At 41.2% G+C, this 25081-nt stretch overlaps 2 protein-coding genes across 2 annotated transcripts; both read left to right on the top strand.

Annotated features, from left to right (window-relative positions):
• Positions 1-2988: 2988 nt before the first annotated feature.
• LOC118078076 (vomeronasal type-2 receptor 26-like) lies at positions 2989-11841 on the top strand. Its single transcript, XM_035101805.2, has 5 exons — positions 2989-3279; positions 4044-4907; positions 5635-5862; positions 7578-7704; positions 10940-11841. Exons 1-5 carry the CDS (start codon positions 2989-2991, stop codon positions 11839-11841), a joined length of 2412 nt encoding a protein of 803 aa, XP_034957696.2.
• Positions 11842-14250: 2409 nt separating this feature from the next.
• On the top strand, positions 14251-23942 carry LOC118078109 (vomeronasal type-2 receptor 26-like). The gene is made up of 6 exons (XM_035101834.2): positions 14251-14450; positions 15250-15541; positions 16794-17654; positions 18618-18845; positions 19574-19700; positions 23041-23942. Exons 1-6 carry the CDS (start codon positions 14251-14253, stop codon positions 23940-23942), a joined length of 2610 nt encoding a protein of 869 aa, XP_034957725.2.
• The last annotated feature ends 1139 nt before the right edge of the window (positions 23943-25081 follow it).

Raw genomic sequence — 25081 nt, 5'->3', positions numbered from 1 at the left:
ATCTGTGTAAAAACGGAGGTTTTGAGTTTTAAATAGGAACCAAAGGCACGCTTGGCTTTGCATAAATTGCTCAGCCCAAGGCAACACAGTATTAATGTGGTTTCAAGATCGCTCATGAGAATCAAAGAATCTCGAACAGCAATCTTTTTTTTTGTCTTGTTAGAAAGTGGAAGGAGTACTGGTTCTATGTTTTGTAGGGCCCTCAAGCACAATGTGCTTCTCTCCCCATTATCACACACTGACTCTCCCTCTGTCATCGGAGCCAATTTCCACCACTACCTGGTGACAATAGTGTGAGTAGGAAGAAGTTTCTAGGCCAGGCACCCCCAAACTCAGTGCTCCAGATGTTTTGGGACTACAACTCCCATCATCCCTGACCACTGGTCCTGTTAGCTAGGGATGATGGGTGTTGTAGTCCCAAAACATCTGGAGGGCCGAGTTTGGGGATGCCTGTTCTAGGCAGTAATGCCAACTTCTGAGGTCAGCACTGAGCAGAAGACTTCCAACTTGTAGCTGACATGCAGCTTAGCTAATTGGTTTATACCCAATTAAAATTATTTGGTTTGTTTTATGCATAGGGAACATAATTTGGTACATTTAAAAAAAAAACTTGAGGGGAAAGTGATTGAAGTCTTTTAGTAGCCTTTTAGTAGCCTGATTGAAGGCATTTATCCATACTGGGATCCAATATAACAGTTGTGGGCTTAGGACTGCTGGAACATACTCACTCCCTTTGGAATAATAGAAACGAGTGATCGCTGACACACTACTTTGACTACTTTTAGGCACGTCCATTGGCACTCCAAACTGTATTGCAACCTGTGGGGTGCAATTTACAGTGTTTCAAAATGAAGAGTGTTTAGGGTTGCAAAATGAAGAGTGTTTAGGGTTGCATTTAAGTAATGTTTATTTAGAATAAAACCATTGTTTTATTCTGGATGTATAAAGCATACAAATGAACTGGGTTAGGGTGCAGGAGTAAGAAAGATGAAACAAAGTAGTTTCAAGGCTCTACCCTCTGGAAAAATAGAAGACCATTTACCGATTATTCACAAAAGAATGTTCAGAGTTGTCTAGCGCTTCTCTCCAAACCTGCCAATCCTTTGCAGAAATTAACATTTTGAGGCCCACAGGCACATTGGGAAATCCGAGAAACTGTCATAGACAGCAAACAATTTCTCAGTGTGCATTTTAATGCTGCCATATATTCCCTTAGAATTCTTTTAAAACTTCTCAGTTGAATGGTAATAGACTGAAATGTGAGGTTGACACCACCACTCAAGACAGAACAAGATATGAACAGGTTGTTTTTGTTTGCTTGTAACTGGTTTAATAGATGGTATCCATCTTGGGAGACAATGGAGAAGTCCACCCTTGAAGGTAAAGTCAAACTGTTGGGAGGTATAATCTGCTCACAGAGCCAAACATCATTTCCTATTGAGGAGCAAAAGGGGCATGTGGTTGCTGTGTGAATAATATGTTTGTTTTAAAAAGTGCCTCTCTGCTTGGAGCCCAGACTTTGCAGAAGTAATTATCTCCTCCTGCAATTATCATAATATTCATTTAACCAGTTAATTTCCTAGAGGTTTTCCAGAAGGCACTAGAAAACAAGGAAGAAGCAACACTGGACATTGTTATAAATATCCTGTAGCGCAAGTAAGACGTCAGACAAGGGGCAAGAGGCAGGCATTGCTCTGTTAGCTTCACCTTTGGTATTTTCCATTTTATTCATACTCACCAGTTTTAATTTAGGAACTCTGCTGCTCTCAGCTATTCAAGAGATTAATTTCTATCTCTCTTGATGCAAAAGAAAGGCTTAAATGTCTTTAGAGGGATGTAGCAGGTTCAATGACAATAAAATTAGCCGGTTTCTATCAGGTAGTTACTGAGACTGACTGATCTCAGTATGCTGCAGCTACTGGTGATACATTTTTTGCTCCTGCTGAAATGTAAAGTAGATGCTATAAAATGCCACCTGAGTGAGCCTTCTGTTTTACATGAGTGGAATCAGCAAGGAAGCTTCCTCATTGGTGGGATGGCTTCTCAGATAATCTACTATTTCAATGAACGACATTTTCATGAGCATCCTTCTAATGATTTGTTTCAATTTCCAAAGTAAGAAATTCCCTTTCGCTTCTTTCTGCATCTTTGTCTCTTGGCTATATCTTCCAGGCTTTACAAAAAAAAAAAAAAATCACAGTTGGGGAAAATTTGTAATACATATTTGAGCAATCAGAATGGTATTTAAAAGGGCTCTGAATGATCTCATAGTTTAACAGAATTGTTCTTGCTTTTAAAAATATATAAGATAAATGTGTGTGTTGTGATAGGGCAATATCCAGGTCACAGAGGTATTTGTGATGTTATGTCTTTGTCCCAAACATTAGTGCTAAAATGCTTCTGGTACAGCTGAGCATTCACTATTCACATATTAATAAGCTAGCAATGTCAATGTAATCATGAGATCTCCAATTTTTTTTGCCAAGCAAACACGTTGCTTGTGCCATACTCATGTGTTATCAACTATTGTATTAGCCGTTGCATACATGCTGCCATAAACACATGTTGAACTGAGTGGTTAGTTCAGTTGGTTAGAGAGTGGTGCTGATAATGCCAAGGTTGTGGGTTCAATCCCAGTTTGGGTAAACTGCATATTCCTGCATTGCAGGAGGTTGGACGAGATTATCCTCCATGTACCTTCCAACTCTACAATTCTATGATTCAATTACAATGCTCAGGGAAAGCATGGATTGCTCTTAATTGCTGAGTATGCTGTACCAATACTGAATTCAGAAAGGCTGTAAGACTTGGCATTTCCGTTTCCAGGTAGGGCTAGAAATGTATCTGCCTGATAGCCTTGTGTTCCATCTACTGAAAATGCTTGTTGGTCAGAAGCCAAAGACCTGTATTGGAGGGAGCTAGACTAGAAGACCCTCCAGGTCCCTTCCAACTCAACAGTTCTATGGTTCTATGTATTCTGTTGGCAGCATGGTGACAAAATTCTACCAGCATGTCCTTGCCTTGGCATTTGCCATCAATGAGATCAATGAAAACCCCAAGATTTTGGCCAATGCTACACTTGGATTCCATATTCATGACAGCTACTATGATGCACGAGTGACCTATCTTGCCACTCTAGATATGCTCTTCAAATCACATAGATTTGTCCCCAACTACAACTGTGATACGCAGAAAAAAGTCATAGCTGTCATTGGCGGACTTGGTTCTGATACCTCTTCCCTTATGGCAAACATTTTAGGTCTCTTCAAGATACCACAGGTAAGATGTATGAATGGGGTGTTGGTATTGTCTTGTGCCATCCTTATTGTGATTTTGTCCTTCAGATAGAGGGGAGAATATGTGTGTGAGTGAGAAATCTCCCAATAGACTAACCAGATGTTGATAAATTTCTGTTTGCTGAATCATTGACTCTTACCGACCCAAGACATTACCCCAACACATACGTTTTGAATAAAATATAGAAATTTTCACAGAGAAAGCTCCCAGTCTGCCTGCCCATTCACTTTGTAAAACAACAGCAAGAGTTCACATATGATTCATTTGCTGCAGAGAAGGAGGGCGAAATTCTGGTTCTTTCTTTTTTCAGCATGGTACCCAATGGATACCATCAAGATGTTGCCTTCATCATTTAGAGACACAAACTAATGCATTTCAATAAATGGGTGAGCCCAGTCAATGCGCATTGATGGCGCTCCCTCTGATAGTTGTTTACCCTTCCAGGCTTCCTGCTGTGGGTCAGGAGCCAGATATAGTTTGATACCAATGCCTAAGCCAATACCAGTCACACTTGTGTATTTTTCAATAAAGTTGTGGCCAAAATTTGCCCAAGAACATTTAAATTTAATTCTGTGTTACTTTGTCTTTATTTCCATTGGGAAGGTATTTTAGGGCTCGAAGCACCTTCCATTGGGAAGGTGTTTTAGGGCTCGAAGCACAACCCTGTGTCCCATCCACTGAAAATAAAAGCCATGCATTTAACATTGCAAGGAAGTCTTCAGCAACTTCTGTACATTTTCTTCTAGCTCACCTATGGCTCCTTTCCCACGGAGGAAAGTGATGCAGGTCACATCCATTCCTACTACAACATGGTCCCAAATGAAGCCTACCAGTACAAGGGGATTATCAGTTTACTGAGGCATTTCAGATGGAACTGGGTGGGGCTCTTTGTTGTAGATGATGAGAGTGGAGGATATTTTCTGAAGACTTTGGAGCCATTACTTTCCCAGCATGGTATCTGTTCGGCTTTCACACAAAGAATCCCACCAGAAGCACGTTTGGATGACATTGACAACATTATCGACATCATCTCAGACAATTATGTAGATTTCACAGATAACAAAGCCAAAACATTCATCATCTACGGAGAGTCTATGACAATGGTATGGCTGAGAAATATTATGTTTGTACGAGATCCTGAAAGTAAGGAAAGTGCATCGTTTAGAAAGGTATGGATCATGACAACTCAAATTGATTTGTTATTATCAGGCACTCAAAAGGGTTGGGATCTTCAGTTGTTCCAAGGTTCAATTGCTTTTACAATTCACTCACAGTATGTTCCAGCATTCACGGAATATCTTCAGAAAGTTAGACCTTACTGGACTGAAGGAGATGGATTTGTTAATGATTTCTGGGAGCAAGCGTTTGACTGTTCATTTACAGATCCCGATGGACCAGCTAATGACATTGAAAGATGTACTGGGAAGGAGAAGCTGGAAAGTCTTCCTGGTCCTCAGTTTGAGATGCTCATGACTGGCCACAGCTATGGTATCTATAATGCAGTCTATGCCATAGCTCATACACTGCATGTCGTTTTCTCAGCTAGAACCAAGCACAGAGCAATGGCTGGGTGGGACAAATTTGAACTTCAAGATCTGCAGCCATGGCAGGTAATTTCATCACCTACCTCTCTCTCTCTCTCTCTCTCTCTCTCTCTCTCTCTCTCTCTCTCTCTCTCTCTCACACACACACACACACACACACACACACACACACACACGTATATTAGTTCTACATCAGACTACATTAATAAATACATCATCCATAAATAGTTGATGAAATAGTCAGTGGTAAGGAAGAAACTGAGACAGCACTGGCACAACACCCAGGACTTAATGAGGGCCCCTGGAATTTGGTGGACAGTTCCATAAACAATTAGCTTCCACCGATAATAATTAAAGCAGTAAATTTTTGGTTCCCTGTACCAACAACAACAAAAAAGTGTGTTTGTTTGTGTGAGGAGCAAAACCTGCCAGTTAAATGCCAAAGGATTTCTGGCTACGCTTCTACTATCTGTAGCAATTTCGGTCAATGAGTATGGGGGGGGGGGAAATATGGGGAAAGCTTTACCTTGGCAACAGCTGACAGTTGTAGCTGCTATAGCATGAATAGAAAGGGGTGCAGCCCCTGAAATGCTGAAATATATTCTGGTGGAGTGCAATCTCATATATGTCTACTCAGAATTAAGCTTCATTGTATTAAATGGGTAATGTATAGGATTACAGGTAGTGTACTGGACTGCCTCTGATAGGAATGCACTGCTAGACATAGAACGTAAGAGATATGATTTTCTGGACATTGTTTTGTTTTGCTTTGTTTTGTTTTTTTTTCAATTAGCTCCACCCAATCCTTTGTGACATTTCATTTAACAACTCAGCGGGAGAAGCAATCTCCTTTAACGCTAAAAGGGAAATGGGAGGTGGATTTGACATTACCAACATGGTCACATTTCCAAACAAGTCCTTCCAGAGAGTGAAAGTTGGACGTGTGGGCCCTAATGGTTGCGAAGGACAAGAGTTCACCATTGACGAGGACATAATCACTTGGCATAGTGGTTTCAATCAGGTATGGATTCTAGGCTATTCTGAGTGTTGGGGTAGTGGAGGATATTTTCTTTGCTGCCTACAATGATGGTTTATCAGATTATGGTAGTGTTCCCGAACTTGGTGCCCCTTTTTGGCTCTGGTTTTGGTCATGACTTTTGGTTATGCTGTTTGGAGCTGATGGGAGTTGGAACACAACATCTTAAATGCACCAGTTCAGTTCAGTTTTTATTACAGCAAAAGCCAGCAATACAGAATAACATAATTCCAAACGAAAGAAAATCAGCTATAACAACACCAGAAATAAAACAATTACACAAAAGGGATTTGCAATGTGTCATTCAATAGAAGGGATTTACGTTTCTTGATAGCTAAAGTGCAGAATTTAGCCACGTCATATGACACTGGGCTTGAGGAATCTTTCAGAAGGAATTTTCGTAAGAGTTCGGGGAAAAATTCCAAATAATATTGCAAGGGTGTAAATTTTGATAAAAGGGGTAAAATGAGTTGAGCTCGTTCTTCACTATAAAATTCACAAAATAAAAGAATGTGAGTCACAGATTCTACCTTGTTAGACATGCAAGGGCAAAGGCGCTCATGAATTGGTACCCGCATAAATTTACCGGACAGCACCGCTGAGGGCATTGCCTCAAAGCGGGCTCTAGAGAAGGCCCATCTATAAGCTTCGTTAGTGATGTTAGATAAGTAAGGGGCAGCTGTAAAATTAGGCCATGATTTTAGACATGTATAATTCTCCGGGAGTGTTAAATGCACCACATTGCCGGAGACAGCTTTGAAATGTAGCCTTATCTACCTACAGTAGTAACTTCCTTATTAAAATAAAAAAATAAAAAAATTCCTTCCAGTAGCACCTTAGAGACCAACAAAGTTTGTCATTGGTATAAGCTTTTGTGTGCATGCACATGAAAGCTCATACCAATGACAAACTTAGTTGGTCTCTAAGGTGCTACTGGAATGATTTTTCCCCTAATTAAAGTTATTGCATTTAAACCACAAACATTTCTAAGGGAGCAATCATAATGCAAGATCTGCTGGGATGTGTAGGGTTAGGATTCAGAGGACATCCAGCTGAGCCAGGTGTATTCTGGTGCAGCTTCACCACATGCTGTAATGCCCCATCCTCAACTCAACTGGCAAAACATCAGCATCTCTCTCCCATCCGTGCTCACCTGTGACCCAGCTGTCTGATCTAAACACAGTGGACCTTATCCTGGGGTAAACCTTGAAAATGAGGCTTTTGACAGTTGGGACCACAAAGGGTGGGAGTTAGGATTAATCTGAATCGTGGTCAACTCAGTCTTGTGACCTGGCACGATGGTGTAAGCTAAGATGGAACAAAGGGCTTGGCAACTCAAAACACTCTTTTAAAGGCTTGTTTCCCTTTTCTTGTTTAGCCTAGCTCAACAAGACATAGCCCTGCTCATGAATGGAGCAAGGCACCTATGTGCACCAGTTTGTTCTATATCAGCTTATTGTATATAGGATTGCTCACCGAAAACCCTGTACCCTGTTTCAAAACAATGCTAGTTAATTATTTGAGTGGATGTTGCCAAAATTCTATCTATCTATCTATCTATCTATCTATCTATCTATCTATCTATCTATCTATCATCTATCTATCTATCTATCTATTTGCCAACATATATTATAACAAAGCCTCAAAGTGGTTTACAGTAGTTACTAACTACTCCTATCCTAAATTCTGTTCATGGATAGAGCCTTCCCCTGTCTATTTGTAATGAATACTGTCTCCCTGGTAATCAGAAGAAAAAGAAGGAAGGAGAAAAGTTTTGCTGTTATGATTGTGCTTTATGCCCAGAAGGGGAGATTTCAAACCAGACAGGTGGGTACTGCAATATTCCATTTCTTTCATTGTCCAGCCTTAATAATAATAATAATAATAATAATAATAATAATAATAATAATAATAATAAATTTATCATTTATATCCCGTCCATCTGGGTGGGTTTCCCCAGCCACTCTCATAGCTGCCAAGTTCTCCCTTTTTTAAAGGGAAATTCCCTTATGCTGAATAGGCTTCCTCGTGAGAAAAGGGAAAACTTGGCAGCTATGGCCACTCTGGGTGGCTTACAACATATCTAAAAACATAATAGAACATAATAGAACCACCTTAGAACAAATTTACACCACCAGGTGCCATAGAAAAGCACTAGATATATCAAGAGATCCAACGCACCCTGGTCACCATTTCTTTCAGCTCCTGCCATCAGGACGGAGATATAGAACAATGCAGGCAAGAACGAGCCGTCTCAGGAACAGTTTCTTCTCTAGAGCAATTTTGGCCTTAAATGGAAAGCCCGGACTTTGAAGTCATCTTATTTTACTTGTCATTTTGTAGTATAATTACTGTTTTTAATTAGCTTTTTGTAATTTTGGATTATGCGGAATGCTTTATCTGAGTGGATGTAGCAACCGAGTAATTTCGTTGTTCCCGCAAGGGGACAATGACAATAAAGATATCTTATCTTATCTTATAATAAAAGCATCAATCCTTAGCTGACTAAATTCAGAAGTGATTGCATGCCGAGGTACCAAGACATCACCCCAATAACTCACACTTCACACAATATTTTAAGTTTAAGGTTTTTGGCATTAATTTGGCCACAACTTTATTTAAATACAACTGAATATGAGTGGTTGCTTAGGCATTGGTTCTTGCCATCTGTCCCCCGCCTGGGACAGATCTGACTCCCACTAGCCTAGTAGGGGAGCCAGTAGGTAAGCACCCTCTGGGAGAGATCGGGGCAGGGGCCCACGCCCTTTACCTCTTCCCTCAGATTCTCCCCGAGGCTCATGCGCAGCCCTGGCCCCTAACGGGGAGAAACGAACAAACATGTAGAGCCCCAGGATTCCTGTAAAGGAATACCCCTAAAGGCAGCAGCAACCATGAGGGGCAGGCCCAGCCAAAATCCCTACCCCTCCACCATCCAATTGAACCAATGCCTAACCACCAACCTTACAAGTTGTGACTTATTGCAGCGTAGTAGGCAAAAACCACCTGGCACCAGCCAATCAGCCAAGTGGCAAAATTCCTACCAGGCCCCTGATCCAAAACAGGCGACCCCATGAAAGGCGCAGCAAGGTCAATGCAAGAACGCCTAAAATTAGAGGAGGGCAGGCGGGAGATTTGTTGCGAGCAGCAAAAGTGGAACTGAAAGCTGCTCGCTAAGCATATATAGGGTTAAGGCTGTCAATCATTTGCTACATGCAAATTTCCCCAGCAAAAGCACACCCACCAATCACACATGTGGCCATCCAAACTGACCCGCCTCTCCAACCCTGGGATGTCTTGTTGACCCTTCCGCAACCCATGTTCTCCTCTATAGGGAGGACCTGCTTTGTCAAGGTGAGTTTATGACCTATTAAACTATTCTTCTTGGAATGGGATGAGAACCTTTCCTTGCTGAATTCAAATTCTGCTCTGATCTGTGCATATTTACTTTGAAGTAAGCACCATTCTGATAAACTTAAGTTTACACCCTGCTTGTGACTAATGGATGAATAAAGATGCTGACAAATGTAGCCGAGTTGAAACAATGAGCCACATTGTTAAATTTAACCAAAAAAACTTAAGCGAAAAACTATTAGTGCAGAATGTGGTTAAGAGAACACCAGGCAATAACTACACTTGCCAGAGCAAGGACGAGTGATTCTGCCTACCTCATTACTACAGTCATGCAATGAAGGTGAGTAAGGAAGCATTTCAGCATTACAACCACCCCACTGCCCCAACGCTTGAGGGTGCTGAAGTTGGACCCAAAGATAGCTTGCATCATGCTCCAAGTCCTATTATCCTAAACTGCAAACCCAGACATAAACCCGTCAACCTGAAAATGCCTAAGCAGGTCACAAAGCTTACCTGATCCTTAAACCTCACACATATACTATTTTTAAAAAAGATGAAAGTTTTCCACCACCCCTTCTCTCCCTCCCTCTCTCTTATCCCCCAACTGTAAAGGTAAAGGGATCCCTGACCATTAGGTCCAGTCGTGACCGACTCTGGGGTTGCGTGCTCATCTCACATTATTGGCCGTGCTCATCTCACATTATTGGCCGAGGGAGCCGGCGTATAGCTTCCAGGTCATGTGGCCAGCATGACAGAGCCACTTCTGGCAAACCAGAGCAGCACATGGAAACGCCATTTACCTTCCCGCTGTAGCGGTTCCTATTTATCTACTTGCACTTTGGCGTGCTCCTGCTGGGTTGGCAGGAGCTGGGACCAAGCAACGGGAGCTCACCCCGTCACAGGGATTCGAACCGCCGACCTTCTGATCGGCAAGCCCTAGGCTCAGTAGTTTAACCACAGCGCCACCTGGGTCCCTTATCCTTATCCCCCAACTGTATACAACATTAAACTCTCACATCGAATATTACTTACCTGTAGAGAATCTGTAGGGAATCTAGAGTAGTATCATGCTTTAAGACAGCTTAAAAATGCAACTAACATAAATACCACAGTGATATGGTGATAATAAACGTAAACTTAATGGGTAATGTCACAGTGGTCGGATGGGACTACTTCAGAGTAACGACTCTCCACCGCTCTGCATTTTATCTTTTTTATTGGTGCTGCGTATTTACAGTGCTAAAGGTAGAGCTATTTACAGAGACACATCTTTTCAGCTTTCATCAGAACCTCCGAATGGCTTTTGGCGCGTCTTGCGCCAGCATAACAACTTGGGGAGCCCCATCCTCTTCCCCCGACGCTTTCTGCGAAGTTCCGGAGTTGGGGGGATGGGTCTCCCCCCCTCTTTCCTCCTTCCTGTCCCACCTGGGACGCTGGCTCTTCTACCCTGCCAGAGCCTTGGACCCCACTTCCTGTTTCCCCACTGGAGCTGGAGCTTTCCCTGCTCTCAGTCGTGCTCTGGGCTGGGCTGGAACTCAGGAGGGGAGGGGCTTTGCGATACCCCTTGCCCCTCACAGGTAAAAAATTAAAAATGCCACAAGCATAGCTAGGACCAGCATGTAGAAGTTAGTGCTGGACAAGAGGTAAAGTAATAAATATCCAAACGTCAATTGAAATCAACACTGAAATGGATCTAATTTCTATTTTCCAGATATGTCTGACTGCTTCAGTTGCCCAAGGGATCAATATCCCAGCAAGGACAAAAATGGATGCATCTCCAAAACAATGAGCTTTCTCTCCCATGAAGAACCTTTAGGGTTCAGCTTAGTCTCAATTGCTGTTTCTTTTTCCCTGGTCACAGCCTTCATACTAGGAATTTTTATTAAGCACAAAGATACCCCCATTGTCAAAGCTAACAACCGCAACCTCACCTACACTCTCCTTGTCTCCCTTCTGCTCTGCTTCCTCTCTTCTTTGCTATTCCTTGGACAACCTGGGAAAGTGATCTGCCTTCTTCGCCAACCCACTTTTGGCATCATCTTCTCAGTGGCTGTTTCTTGTGTGTTAGCCAAAACTGTCACAGTGGTAGTAGCTTTCATGGCCATCAAACCAGGGTCCAGCATGAGGAAGTGGGTGGGGAAAAGACTGACTAATGGGATTGTCTTTTCCTGCTCTCTTTTTCAAGCAAGTACTTGTACTGTGTGGTTGGCAACCTCTCCCCCATATCCTGATTTAGACATGCACGCAGCAACTGAAGAAATCATTGTGAAATGTAATGAAGGGTCTGTTGCCATGTTTTACTGTGTTCTGGGATACATGGGCTTCTTAGCCATCATCAGCTTCCTTGTGGCATTCCTAGCCCGCAAGCTACCTGACAGTTTTAATGAAGCCAAATTCATTACATTCAGTATGTTGCTGTTTTGCAGTGTGTGGTTGTCGTTTGTTCCAACATACCTGAGCACAAGAGGAAAATACACGGTTGCTGTGGAGATCTTCTCTATTTTGGCATCCAGTGCTGGACTACTGGGTTGCATCTTTTCCCCCAAATGCTACATTATTATGTTCAGGCCTGAGTTGAACAGCAGGGAGAAACTAGCAAGGAGAATGAATTAAAATATATTTATGTTTCAATTTATTTATTATAGTATCTGTGAACGGAAAGGATTCCAGACATTGTCCTGACCTTGTCTTGTCCTACTGTTCAATAGCTTTTTAGAAGAAAATGGGATGGGCTTAGAGGTTTTGTACTTGGTGGTGGACCAGAAAGACAGATTGGGGATGCTGCTGGTCCATTGGCCACGCTGTTGTAAAACACCATCCCTGAGAAAGAGGAGACTAAGAGGAGATATGATGGCCATCTTCCAATATTTTAAGGGCTGTAACTTGGAAGATGGAGCCAGCTTATTTTCTCCTGCTCTGGAGGGTAGGACCCAAGGTAATGGCTTCAAGAAAAGAGATTCTGACTAAACATCAGGAAGAACATTCTGAAAATAACAGCTGTTTGACAGTACAAGAAACAAACAAAAAAATTCCTTCCAGTAGCACCTTAGAGACCATCTAAGTTTGTCATTGGTGTGAGCTTTCGTGTGCATGAACACTTCTTCAGATAGTCAGATAAACAGTGGAGGAGACTCCCTTGGGAGGTTGTGGGTTTCGTTCCTTGAATGTTTTTAAGCTGAGGTTGGATCTGCTATGTATACCTTAGTGGAGATTCCTGCATTGCAGGGGTTGAACTAGATAACTCTTGGGGACCCTTCCAAATCTGTGATTCTCTATGTGCCCACCTTACCCCTTCAGTTGGTAGATCTATATCTGTAAGAACTCAATCATTTAGGGTGTCGGCACCAACACTTTGGAGCTCCCTGCCTATTGGAGCTTCCCCAGAACAGATGGGTGGGGTATAAATAATAAGATCATAAATAATATGGTCCAGGACCCTCGTACCTACGGGACCACCTCTCCTGGTACACCCCACAGAGGGCCTTGCGGTCTGCAAATAATAACACCTTGGAGATACTGGGCCTCAGAGAGATTAGGCTGGCCTCGACTAGGGCCATGCTGTTTTTGGCCTTGGCCCTGGCCTGGTGGAACCCTCTGCCACAAGAGATCAGGGCCCTGCGGGATTTGACATCTTTCTGCAGGGCCTGCAAGACAGAGTTGTTCTGCCAGGCCTTTGGTCAGGGCCCAGCCTGATTCCCCTTTTCTTTTTGTATAAGAACTAATATGAAAGAGGTCTCCCAGCATTCTCACAGGCCCATATAAGATCAGCGTAAACAGTTGGGCCGATGAGCACTTACTGTTCCCAACCCTAACCCTGAGGAAAGCCATCTAATTAGACTTTAATATGACCTGTTTTTAGGAAGTAATTTAATTATATACCAATGTTATATATCTGATGTTAGCCGCCGAGAAGGGCGGGATATAAATAAAAAATTATTAGTGTCATTAAAATCATTATTAATAATAATTCCAGGTAGGTGCTTGCTTGCTGAAGATATTCTTATTTAAACAGGCCCACCCAGATGTTTAGAAAGTTTGTATGCATTTTAATTTGCAGCAGCATTCTATTATTGCTTTAACCTTCAGTATGTTTTAAATTATAGTTGTATTTTTTTCCATGATAATTCTATTGTTTTATCTTTTTTGTAAACCGCTTTGAGGTTTCCAGCAGTACATACATTTTATTAAACAAATAAATAATAAAGAAAATGCCTAAATATTAGTGTCTGTTAAGTGTGAATTCTACTGTATTGAACTGATTGCTCAATATATTTGGGATTTGGGGATATAGATCATTAGATCTTCAAAATATGCCCTTCAAAGAGACTTCCAAAATGTCAACAAGTTTCTTTCCAAAGTTTCCCTTAACCCAGAATAGGGAAAAGATGACACATTTGGTAAGTTTATTTGCAACCACTTTAAAGGTAAGGTTTGTGTGCTTTATAAATATTGCACAGGGAGTAAAACCTAGCTTAGTCAGAAGTGGTGAAGGTTCCTAAATTATTGGTATAGGACAGAGGCTTTCAAACTTTTTGAGTCCACAGCTCCCTTGACCAACTACCGCCTCAATCACATATCTTGCAATACACACACACAATAACTTATGTGTTTGTTTCAAAATTTCCTGCTTAAGCTGGAGCCCAAACTCCCGAGAAGTAATTATCTCCCTCTGCAAATATTATAATTAATATAATTTTGCCTATCTTTCACAGCTGCAGGTGTTTTCCAGAAGACACAAGCTAGCCATGAAAATGCAAGCTTGAAGTAGGTATAAATAAATAACTCCCAGTGTGTGTAAGAACTGGGAATAGGAGCAAACTGCAGCCTGGACTCTGTCAGTTTTACCTCTACCAGTTTCCCCTTTGTTGATATTATATTAGCCAGACTTAAATTAGGAGCATTGCTTTTCAGTGACTTGCATCACTATCTCTCTTGCTGCTTGCTGTAGTTGGTGACGACTCAGTTCAGCCTGTTTAAGTCAGGCTGCTTCTTTGAATGAACAAAAGACAGCTTGCATCTAGAATGGTGGTCTATCTTCTCTTTCTTAAGACATGCAAATTAGATACTGGACGGTGTCCCGTGAATGATGCCCTCCCTGTTCCACATGAGTGGTACCAGCAAGGTGGCATCCTCATTGGTGGGGTCACTTCTCAGATCCTGTATCATTTTGAAGAACCGGATTTCAGAGGAAATCCTTCGGAAGAGTTATATGACTTTCCAGAGTAAGGAAAACTCCCCATCTCACCCCCTAGTTCCTGCTCCATCTTGCTGTTTCCCTCATATCACACACCCCAATTACAGTTTATTGACAAATGACGATGCTCAAGGAAAGGGTCTGTAGACTTGGCCTAACCTTGTAGAAGAGTTGTCCTTTTCAAATTCCTGAAGAAATCTTCTTAGATCCCTTACGTTTTCCATGAAATTTGCTCCATTGTCTTTAGAAAGGGAACCCTACTTTCTCATATAAGCCTTACACATTCTACTAAATATAAAGGGGGGGGGAAGAGACTTTGTTCTCCTGGGAGACCTTTCGATATTGGAAAGCAGAGTGAAAGATTTAGGTATGCATGCACTAATGTATCGAATAGCTCTGACTTAGACCCAATAGGGAAGGTGTTGGGGAAAATAAGCTAAATGAAAGTAAGATGTTAAAACCCAACAATAGAAGGTTTCAAAAAATGTGCATAAGTGCAGGAAAGCTCCAAAATAAAATAAAAAAGGAACTAATGCCATCAAAATTTTGCATGCTTACAAAAAGGAATCTGTGAAGGGTCCAGAATGCTCAATAATATTTCAGATTGATCCACTCTGATCCACTTTCTACAGTATTAAGCTTTTGCAGGGTTAATGAGTAGAAATAGCAATGGACTGAGGAGGTATTTATTGGTTCAGAAAAATCATTAATGTATAAAAGGATAGTATTTTAACCTAAATGATTTACATACAGAAATCACAAAAAATGTAGTTTCAAAACTTTATGAATTGCATAATTCAAAATAATAATGTCAATTCTGTTGGCAGAGTGCTGACAAAATTCTACCAGGACATCCTTTCCCTGGCATTTGCTGTCAAGGAGATCAACAAAAGTTCCAAGATCTTGCCCAATGTCACACTTGGATTCCATATCTATGACAGCTACTATGATGGAAGACTGACCTATCGGACAACTCTAGATCTGCTCTTCAAATCACACAGATTTGTCCTCAACTATCATTGTGCCACACAGAAAAACCTCATAGCTGTCATTGGTGGACGTGGCTCCGATACCTCTTCCCTCATGGCAGACATTTTAGGTCTTTTCAAGATTCCACAGGTAGGAGCTGTGAATGGAGTGTTGGGGATTTTCACAAACTGCTCTCTTCCCTTGTTATGGTCGTTGTGATTTTGTGTCTCAGGAAGAGGGGTATATTCCAGTTGCATTACCAGGCCTTGAGAAAATTCCACCAATGTACTTGGTGGCAGCTCTCACTGAACCAATGAAATGATTAAACAAATAATGGTTGAATAAAGAGACACATGCTGAAAGAGAATGCTGGCTTCCTTCATATCCTATATCTGCACATTTTAGAAAGAAAAGCTAATATATAATTCATTACCACTAAATGATTATGATACAGTTCTTTGAATTTTCCAAATGGTGGTCCATGAATCTCATCAACACATTGTGGCTATTGAAGTATTTTGGTTGGATGCAAGCTAGGCCTTTTCCTGAGAACAATAGTGGTGAATAATATTTATTGAACAATATAGGACCATTGATTCTGCAAAGTAGAGTTTGTTCAGCCATAACCCAAAGATTCCCACAAGTATGAATATTGATAGCATACATTAAATTATCTTTATCACCATGGTACACTTACATACAATTCATATGTTAAAAACGAACAAACAACCCAGTACATTTGTCATGTATGGAAAGTCTTTAAAGGTAAAGGGACCCTTGACCATTAGGTCCAGTCATGACCGACTCTGGGGTTGTGGCACTCATCTCGTGTTATTGACCGAGGGAGCCGGCATACAGCTTCCAGGTCACATGGCCAGCATGACTAAGCCGCTTCTGGCGAAACCAGAGCAGCCCACGGAAATGCTGTTTACCTTCCTGCCGGAGCAGTACGTATTTACCTACTTGCACTTTGACGTGCTTTTGAACTGCTAGGTTGGCAGGAGCAGGGACCAAGCAACGGGAGCTCACCCCATCTCTGGGATTCGAAACAGCCCTAGGCTTTGTGGTTTAGCCTTACAGAGCCACCTGTGTCTTTGGGCATGGTCTAATTGAGATACAGAGGCTGAAAGTGCTGAGTTCTGGAAAGAGAGGAAAATACAATTGTTTGGAAGTTTGAAGAAGGGACTGTGAACCCATGCTTGGAGAAAATTTGTGACTGCACATATTACATTTTAATTAATCTATGAATATAAGTTCATGCAAGTAAAGTTCCTGAATATTAAAGTCTGGACATTGGTTTAATTTCCAAAGGAGGGTGTCAGTCATATATATCATTTGAGCGTCTTAGCTGCATTTTTACTACCTTTACTCCAACAATAACTACCTGTACATTTTCTTTTAGCTCACCTATGGCTCCTTTCCTCCCGAGGAGAGTGATACTTGTAGAGTCCATTCTTTTTACTACATGGTCCCAAATGAAGTCCTTCAGTACACAGGGCTTGTCAGCTTGCTTAAGCATTTTCAGTGGACCTGGGTGGGGCTCTTTGCTGCAGATGATAGCAGTGCAGATTTACCCCCCAAGAAACTGGAATCGTTGTTCTCCCAGCATGGAATCTGTTTAGCTTTCACACACAAAATCAAACAAATAGCCCGTTTAGATGACTTGAACAGTCTCCATGACATAATCTCCAGCATCGTCATAGATTTAACAGATGACAAAGTCAATGCACTGATCATCTATGGAGACTCTATGACACTTGCATGGCTGAGGACCATTATTTTTATGCAAGATCCTGAAAACAAGGGAGATGCATTAAAAAAGGTGTGGATCACCACAAGCCAGATTGACTTCATATTAACAGGCTATCAGAGGAGTGCGGACCTCCAGGTGTTCCATGGTGCAATTGCCTTTACAGTTCACTCAAAAGATATTCTAGGATTCAAGGAATTTGTTCAGACAGTCAAGCCTCACTGGGAAGAAGAAGATGAATTTCTTAAAGACATGTGGGAGCAAGCATTTGACTGTTCATTTACAAATCCTGAAGAGTCTACAAATGGCAATGGAACATGTACTGGGGAAGAGAAATTGGAGAGTCTGCCTACACCTCAGTTTGAAATGCACATGTCTGGCCACAGCTACAGTATCTATAATGCAGTTTATGCTGTTGCTCATGCTTTGCATGGCGTTTACACAGCTGCAATGAAGCACCCAGGAATGGTGACTAGGAAAAGATTTGAACTTCAGGATCTGAAGTCATGGCTGGTAATGTCTCCACACCAAAGTAATTTAAACCTATTATTTCTAGATCTGACCAGAAGCAGTTTTCTCATCCACAAATAGCTGATGGGATTGAGTTGCATACCTAAATAATTAGTAATTTTTTGTGGGATTACGTTGCCTCTTAGATCTGAAGAATTAAAAGAATTTAAATCACCTACAATGCAAAACAAACTCTCCATTTACCATGTAATAAACATAGCTTATTTTTTCAAATTGAAATGTTTTTTTATTAAAGCTTGAAAAACAGGGGGGGGGAACTATATGTAAAAGTTGACATCAAGTACCAAGTATTTTTAGATTAAAATCTCAAAGAGAGAAAAGAAAGGTAGGAAGAAAAGGGAAAGGAAAGCCTTCTGATTATCCATCTATTAGCTATATTTAGACTTATGCAAAACACATTCCCCAGAATAATGTCAAACTCTTCTATTTTTTCATAAACCAACTTTTTTCCCAGTCTTCAAACGCAGGTATCACAAATTAATTTCCCTTTTTGTGAAAAAAAAGTCTGAAAGGGGTTTCTAATCATTAATATATAGGAACAATGAATTTTCTCTAATTAAACATGTCAACTTTGCCATCTAGGCCAAATCCAGTAATTTCAATAGCCATCCTTCCATAGTAGGTATTAATAAGTTAATAATTTGTTGTTGTTGTTTAGTCATTTAGTTGTGTCCGACTCTTCGTGACCCCATGGACCATAGCACGCCAGGCACTCCTGTCTTGCACTGCCTCCCGCAGTTTGGTCAAACTCATGTTCGTAGCTTCGAGAACACTGTCCAACCATCTCGTCCTCTGCCGTCCCCTTCTCCTTGTGCCCTCAATCTTTCCCAACATCAGGGACCTTTCCAGGGAGTATGTAAAATATAGCTTGGTGCTATACATGCTCTTGGTTGAATTGCAGGCAATCCTTTGACCCCTTTATTTTTCTGTTGGTCTCTCCATTAGTTCTGCCCATTTCTTCATGGTATATCATTTAATAATTCAGTGGGAGAAACAATCTCTTTTAATCCTAAAAGGGAAATGGGAGGTGGATTTGACATAAACAACTTAATCACATTTCCAAATAAGTCCTTCCAGAGAGTGAAAATTGGAAGCGTGGGTCCTGATGGTCATGAAGGAAAAGAATTCATCATTAACGAAGACCAGATTGAGTGGCCCAGTGGTTTTAATCAGGTGTGAATCATTGGATATCCTTAGTGGGGGGTCAACTCTGCTCTCCAAATGGACCAAAGGGGTATTGGTGATTCTTTTATTAGCTGCTTACAGCTATGGCTTATCAGATTGTGAGAGAGTCTTCCTCAAGTTGGGGGACACTGCTCTAATATTTGCTACCTATTACTAATATTTCCCAGGGACGTGGGTGGTGCTGTGGTTAAACTTATGGCTTGTCGATCAGAAGGTCAGCAGTTTGAATCCCTGCGACGGGGTGAGCTCCTGTTGCTCGGTCTCAGCTCCTGCCAACCTAGCAGTTCAAAAGCATGTCAAAGTGCAAGTACTGCTCCGGCGGGAAGGTAAACGGCGTTTCCGTGCGCTGCTCTGGTTCGCCAGAAGCGGCTTAGTCATGCTGGCCACATGACCTGGAAACTGTACACCAGCACCCTAGGCCAGTACAGTGAGATGAGTGCCACAACCCCAGAGTCGTCCGTGACTGGACCTAACAGTCAGGGGTCCTTTACTTTTACCTTTTACTAATATTTGCTAAAATCAAATAAATATAGCATTGAAATACCAACTATCTCCATAGCTTTGCTCCCAGTTTTGAAGCATAGATCATGGTCTAGCAATTGGCTGTCACTATTTCAGTGGCCATATTTTGAATATTCCATTTACTAATCTGAACGTCAGAAATTGACCAATATTATTTCCAGCTTGTCCATCCCTAAACTCTAATTTATGGACAGGTACTTCCCATCTCTCTGTGTAATGAACATTGCCAGCCTGGTTATCAGAAGAAAAAGAAGGAAGTGCGGTTTTTTTGCTGCTATGATTGTGTTTTTTGCCCAGAAGGCAAGATTTCAAACCAGATGGGTAGGTGATATATATCTGCAACACTTTCACCATAGCAACATAATTCAAATTGTTCTATCAGCTGATAAAGGGATGGAAGGGGATATTTGATTCAGTTTGCATTTGAATGCAAAAACAGAATTCACTTTAAAATGAATAAATCGTAGTACTTGAACCAAATTTTCTAAATTGAAGGAGGGGCTGCCAGTTTCTCAGGTAGTTTGTTCCACTGTTGGAATCTCATTTCCTGTAATTTGAATCAGTTGCTTCTGGTTCTGGATCAGTAGAAAACGAGCTTGTTCCATCTTCCTTGTGATAGTCCTTCACATATTTGAAGATGACTATATTATCATTTCTCAATCCTTTCTTCTCTAGTCCAAAATAGCAGACTCTTTTAACCCTTCCTCATAAGGCACTTGGTTCCCAGGACCTTGATCATCTTGGTCACCCTCCTCTGCACACATTCCAGCTTATCAACATCCTTCTTAAATTATGGCACTTAGAACTGGATACAACATTCCAGGTTGTCTAACTAAGGCAAAAAAGAGTGGTGCTATTCCTTCTCTTGCAAGGGATGCGGGTGGTGCTGTGAGTTAAACCACAGAGCCTAGGGCTTGCCGATCAGAAGGTCGCCGGTTCAAATCCCCACGACGGGGTGAGCTCCCGTTGCTCGGTCCCAGCTCCTGCCAACCTAGCAGTTTGTTGTTTTTTTATAATGATTTTTATTAAAGATTTTCCATTTAAACATTTATCACAAATTAATATTCATAGTCAATTAATCAAGGAAGAAAAGACAAAAAAAACAAAGGCACAAAAAAGAAAAAGAAGAAAAAATAGAAAAAAACAGCAAACAAGGAAAAAAACCCCACAAAAACAAAACACAAAAATATTCAATCTTATCTAATATTCCTTAACATAGCGTCGACTTCCCCGTCCCTCCCTTCCCGAATTCATTTTAAACCCAACTTCTGCAGTTTTCCCAATTTGCATATTTCTGATCTAAACAATTACATAATTAATTAATATCCCCTCCTACTTACTTTCTATAAAAGGAAAAAAAGAAAGAAAGGAAAAATAAGAAATATACTCCATCTACAAAGACCCCTTAGCCTCTAATTTCTCTAAAAAATATTCCCAGTTAATTATGCATAAAGATATCACCTTTAATTTAATTCCCCCTACTTTTTAACACCCCCCTCCTTCCCCTGATTGGCAATTCCCTGCAAACATTGACCAGTTCTTTGTACCAGTTCGTTGTCCATACCAGTTAATCCATCCCCTATTTAAAATTCCTTTTAATATTCACCCCACTCCGTCTCTTGCCCACTCCATGCCTCCTCCCTCACTTCCCTTCTCTTTCTGCTGTTCCAATCTCTGTCTCCAATTCCCTTTCCTAACATTCTTCTTCTTCTTGTCTCCCCCAAGTCTAATCTTGTACCAGTCCACAGTCTCTGTTTGGTTGACCTTGATCAGGTTCTGGTCTCCCTCTCCCACTGAGAGACCAGCGTCCTGAATCTTTTCTTGAGCTGAAGTCTTCTGTGTAGAATCAATGTCCTTTACAGCTTCTCCCACAAGTTGCTCAGGTTCTGTGGTTTGCAGCTCATCTTCCTTCTCATCTTGTAATTCTAAAGTATCCTTTTGGAGAAACAATTGTACCTCTTCTTTGAGACTTTGTGTCAATCTATTATATTCCTTTATGTCTTTGCCCAGTTCTTGAACTAAAATCTAGTAGATGTTGCATACAGTTATTGTCCGGTTGGAGACTCATTGTTTTGTCTATCAAATTTCACTGGGGAGCAAGCATTGTTAATTCTAAAAAGCGATGCAATATTAACCTCAATCCTTTTATTTAATGATTTGTCCTTTATTTGATCTATAATCCAAGTTTTCTTTTTCCTCCTGTTATTTCCACTTCTAATTTAAAAGTTTAAGAGTTCTTTTGGTAAGTAACTGCTTTGTTGGTGACAACACAATGGCGGCTGGTCTTTGTTCCCAGGCTCTTGCCCCCAGGTTTCGAAGGGCTCGTTCCAGATATAAAAAGTCTTTTGCAGAGATCCACAAACTCCAATCACCTTCCCTTGGCTCTGCCCCACAGGGAAGGGGTCCAACTTAATTTTTTAGAGAATTTTAAAGTCCCGATCCAGCAATTGGCTGCGGGTTCTGTCACTGCTTGTATTTTCTCGGTGGGGGAGGGAACGACCTCCGTTTCCTTTTTAAATTCCCTCTCCCAGGACCATAACTTTATTCCAATTTATTGTTCCAATAATAAATTTACTTACAAGTCCTTCGTTTGGAGGTATTTAGCGCTCAGTTTGCTGCCGGCGCGGGGCTTTGCGTCCCAGAGGTAGCGATCTCCCAAGGCTCCATCCCGCTCAGCCTGCTCTCGGCGCACCTCAAAAAGGTACTTTCCGGGCAGCGAACGGGACTCTGCGGGGCTCAGCTGAGTTCTCCGCACCCGGAAAGCTCAATCCGGGGGTTCTCTGGGGGGTCGCGGTGCCCTCACAACTTCCCCCCCTCTTCTGGGTTGCTGGGGTCCTCGGAGACTGAGGAATCCCCCGTCGATGGCTAATGGTGCCAAACCGGAAGTCCCCAACCTAGCAGTTTGAAAGCACGTTGAAGTGCAAGGAGGTAAAAGGTACCACTACAGCGGGAAGGTAAACGACATTTCCGTGGGCTGCTCTGGTTCGCCAGAAGCGGCTTTGTCATGCTGGCCACATGACCCAGAAGCTGTACACTGGCTCCCTCGGCCAATAACACGAGATGAGCAGCGCAACCCCAGAGTTGGTCATGACTGGACCTAATGGTCAGGGGTCCCTTTACCTTTTTATTCCTTCTCTTGATCTGGACAATATATTTCTGTTGATGCAGCCTAGAATAGCATTAGTTTTTGTTTACTGCTGCATCACACTGTTGACTCATGTTAAACTTGTGGTCTACTAAGACCCCCTTGATCCTTTTCACATGTACTATTAGTAAGCCAGGTGTCCCCCCATCTTATATTTGTGCATCTGTTTATTTCTGCCTAAGTATGGAACCTTATATTTGTCTGTATTGAAATTCCTTGTGTAAGCTTTAACTTCTGAGTAAATACAAATAGGGTTGCACTTTCTCATTACAAATCAAGTAGCACTTCTTGGCATACCCACTTGGAAACAGCAGTGATTGAACTAATGTGTTTCGGCTGCTTATACATTTTAGGATATCTCAATGCAGAATTTATATGGCTTTAAACACAGCAGAAATGCTTGATGTTCCTTCCATACATATAAGTGGCATACATGTAATTGATTGTTTTCATGCAACCATTGTCTGCAAGCAAACATAAATTGGGACTGATATGGGCCTTATTTCTATTTCCCAGATATGACTGACTGTTTCAAATGCCCAGAAGATCAGTATCCAAGCAATGACCGAAATGGATGCCTCCCGAAAACTATAACATTTCTTTCCTATGAAGAACCTTTAGGGATCTGTTTAGCCTCAGTTGTTGTTTCTTTTTCCCTCATCACAGCTTCCGTGTTACAAATTTTTATTAAGCACAAAGATACCCCCATTGTCAAAGCTAACAACAGGGACCTCACATACATTCTCCTCATTTCTCTTATGCTCTGCTTCCTCTCTTCATTGTTATTCATTGGACAACCTGGGAAAGCGACCTGCCTCCTCCGACAACCAGCATTTGGCATCATCTTCTCTGTGGCTGTTTCTTGTGTTTTGGCCAAAACTGCCATGGTTTCGCTAGCGTTTATAGCCACAAAACCTGGCTCTAGGGTGAGGAAGTGGGTGGGGAAAAGACAGGCCTATTCAATTGTACTTTCTTGTTCTTTTATTCAAGCAAGTGTTTGCATTGTGTGGCTCCTAAGCACACCCCCATTCCCTGATTTAGATAAGTATTCAGTACCTCAAAAGATCATTGTGCAATGTAATGAAGGGGCAGTTGCCATTTTCTATGCTGTCTTGGGCTATATGGGCCTCTTGGCAATCATCAGCTTCATTGCGGCATTCCTAGTCCGTAAACTACCTGACAGTTTTAATGAAGCCAAGTTTATTACCTTCAGCATGTTGCTCTTTTGCAGTGTCTGGTTGTCCTTTGTCCCAACCTACCTCAGCACAAAAGGAAAAGACATGGTAGCTGTGGAGATCTTCTCTATATTATCTTCCAGTGCTGGGCTCCTGGGTTGCATCTTTTCCCCTAAATGCTACATTATTCTGTTAAGGCCTGAGTTGAACAAGAAGGAGCAAATTATGAGGAAAATGAACTGAAACACATTTCTTTCTGATTTAGTTTTATATATTTTTTAAAAAAACACTTCCTATCTATTTATTTATCTATTTATCTATCTATGACTGAAATGAAATTAAGTATTACTTGCTTCACCTTAAAAAATTAACAGGAATTATGTGGGTTTTACTAGATGACCCTTGGTGTCCCTTCCAACTCTACCATTCTATGATTCTATGAAATGTAAGTAGTGGGTCTGAAAAGCCATGCTGAAGAGATACTGCCTCTGGTAATATATGAGATATGATATAATGTACGAATCAACGTACAGTATGAGATGCACGGATAGGAGAAGTGAATGGCTGAAATGTTCCATACAACAGATGGCTGAAATGTTCCATACAACAGATAAGCATATATATTGGTTTTATAAAACAAATCTTACAACACAAAAAAACAAACAAATTATACACAGCGAAACAAAATACAAACACTACAATAAGAAAAAAATAACAAATCAAGCTTCTATCATGAATCTTTATCGACTTCCTCCATTCCCTCCCAACTGTGTTTCATTATATTGCTTCCTTAGTACTTTCCAAATCTTGATTCCAATCTTTTTAATGATTATCTAAACCTGTTAATACTCTTAATGGCTTATCAATACTGTAAATCTCTTATACTTATCTCAAAATGCAATTCTATTCTAGTTAAATCTTAAAACTCAATACAATAGCAACACTTAACTAAATCTTAATATATAATAATAACTTGACTAACACTCTTCTACAACCTCCTTTTACTTCCAAATCTTTTAATAAAAACTGCTAATCTTACAATTCTTTTCTAAATAAACTTTAATTCCCCCCCCCCCATCTTCTAAGCATTATTATGCTAAGTAGTTCCACTGAAGCCTCCTGGTGGACAAAATGAGAAGATGACACCTACAATTCCAGGACCTTTTTGCTTTTGGGTTACTCACAGTGGGTCTCTCTTCTTGTACAGTAATACACAGCAGTGTCTTCTGGCTTCAGGTTTTTCATTTGCATGTAGAAATTATTGTCATCCTTTGAGACTGTAAAGCGACCTTGGATGGTGGGAGAATAGTGGTTTGTCACAGATGGTTTCCAATAGCTGATCAGCCACTCAGGGGCCTTCCCAGGTTCCTGCCTAAGCCAAG

Source organism: Zootoca vivipara, chromosome 12, assembly GCF_965207765.1.
Source record: "Zootoca vivipara chromosome 12, rZooViv2.hap1.1, whole genome shotgun sequence".
NCBI lineage: Eukaryota > Metazoa > Chordata > Lepidosauria > Squamata > Lacertidae > Zootoca > Zootoca vivipara.
Note: the sequence above shows the minus strand (reverse complement) of the source record. Positions and strands in the feature narration are given on the sequence as shown.

Bases quoted from the DNA above. Each gene is read 5' to 3' on its own strand.
- LOC118078076 (XM_035101805.2), top strand. From the start codon at position 2,989: ATGGTGACAAAATTCTACCAGCATGTCCTTGCCTTGGCATTTGCCATC. The intron at 3,280-4,043 runs GTAAGATGTATG...ATTTTCTTCTAG, and splicing joins GTCTCTTCAAGATACCACAG to CTCACCTATGGCTCCTTTCC. The intron at 5,863-7,577 runs GTATGGATTCTA...GTTCATGGATAG, and splicing joins GGCATAGTGGTTTCAATCAG to AGCCTTCCCCTGTCTATTTG.
- LOC118078109 (XM_035101834.2), top strand. From the start codon at position 14,251: ATGGTGGTCTATCTTCTCTTTCTTAAGACATGCAAATTAGATACTGGA. The intron at 15,542-16,793 runs GTAGGAGCTGTG...ATTTTCTTTTAG, and splicing joins GTCTTTTCAAGATTCCACAG to CTCACCTATGGCTCCTTTCC. The intron at 17,655-18,617 runs GTAATGTCTCCA...TCTCTCCATTAG, and splicing joins AGGATCTGAAGTCATGGCTG to TTCTGCCCATTTCTTCATGG.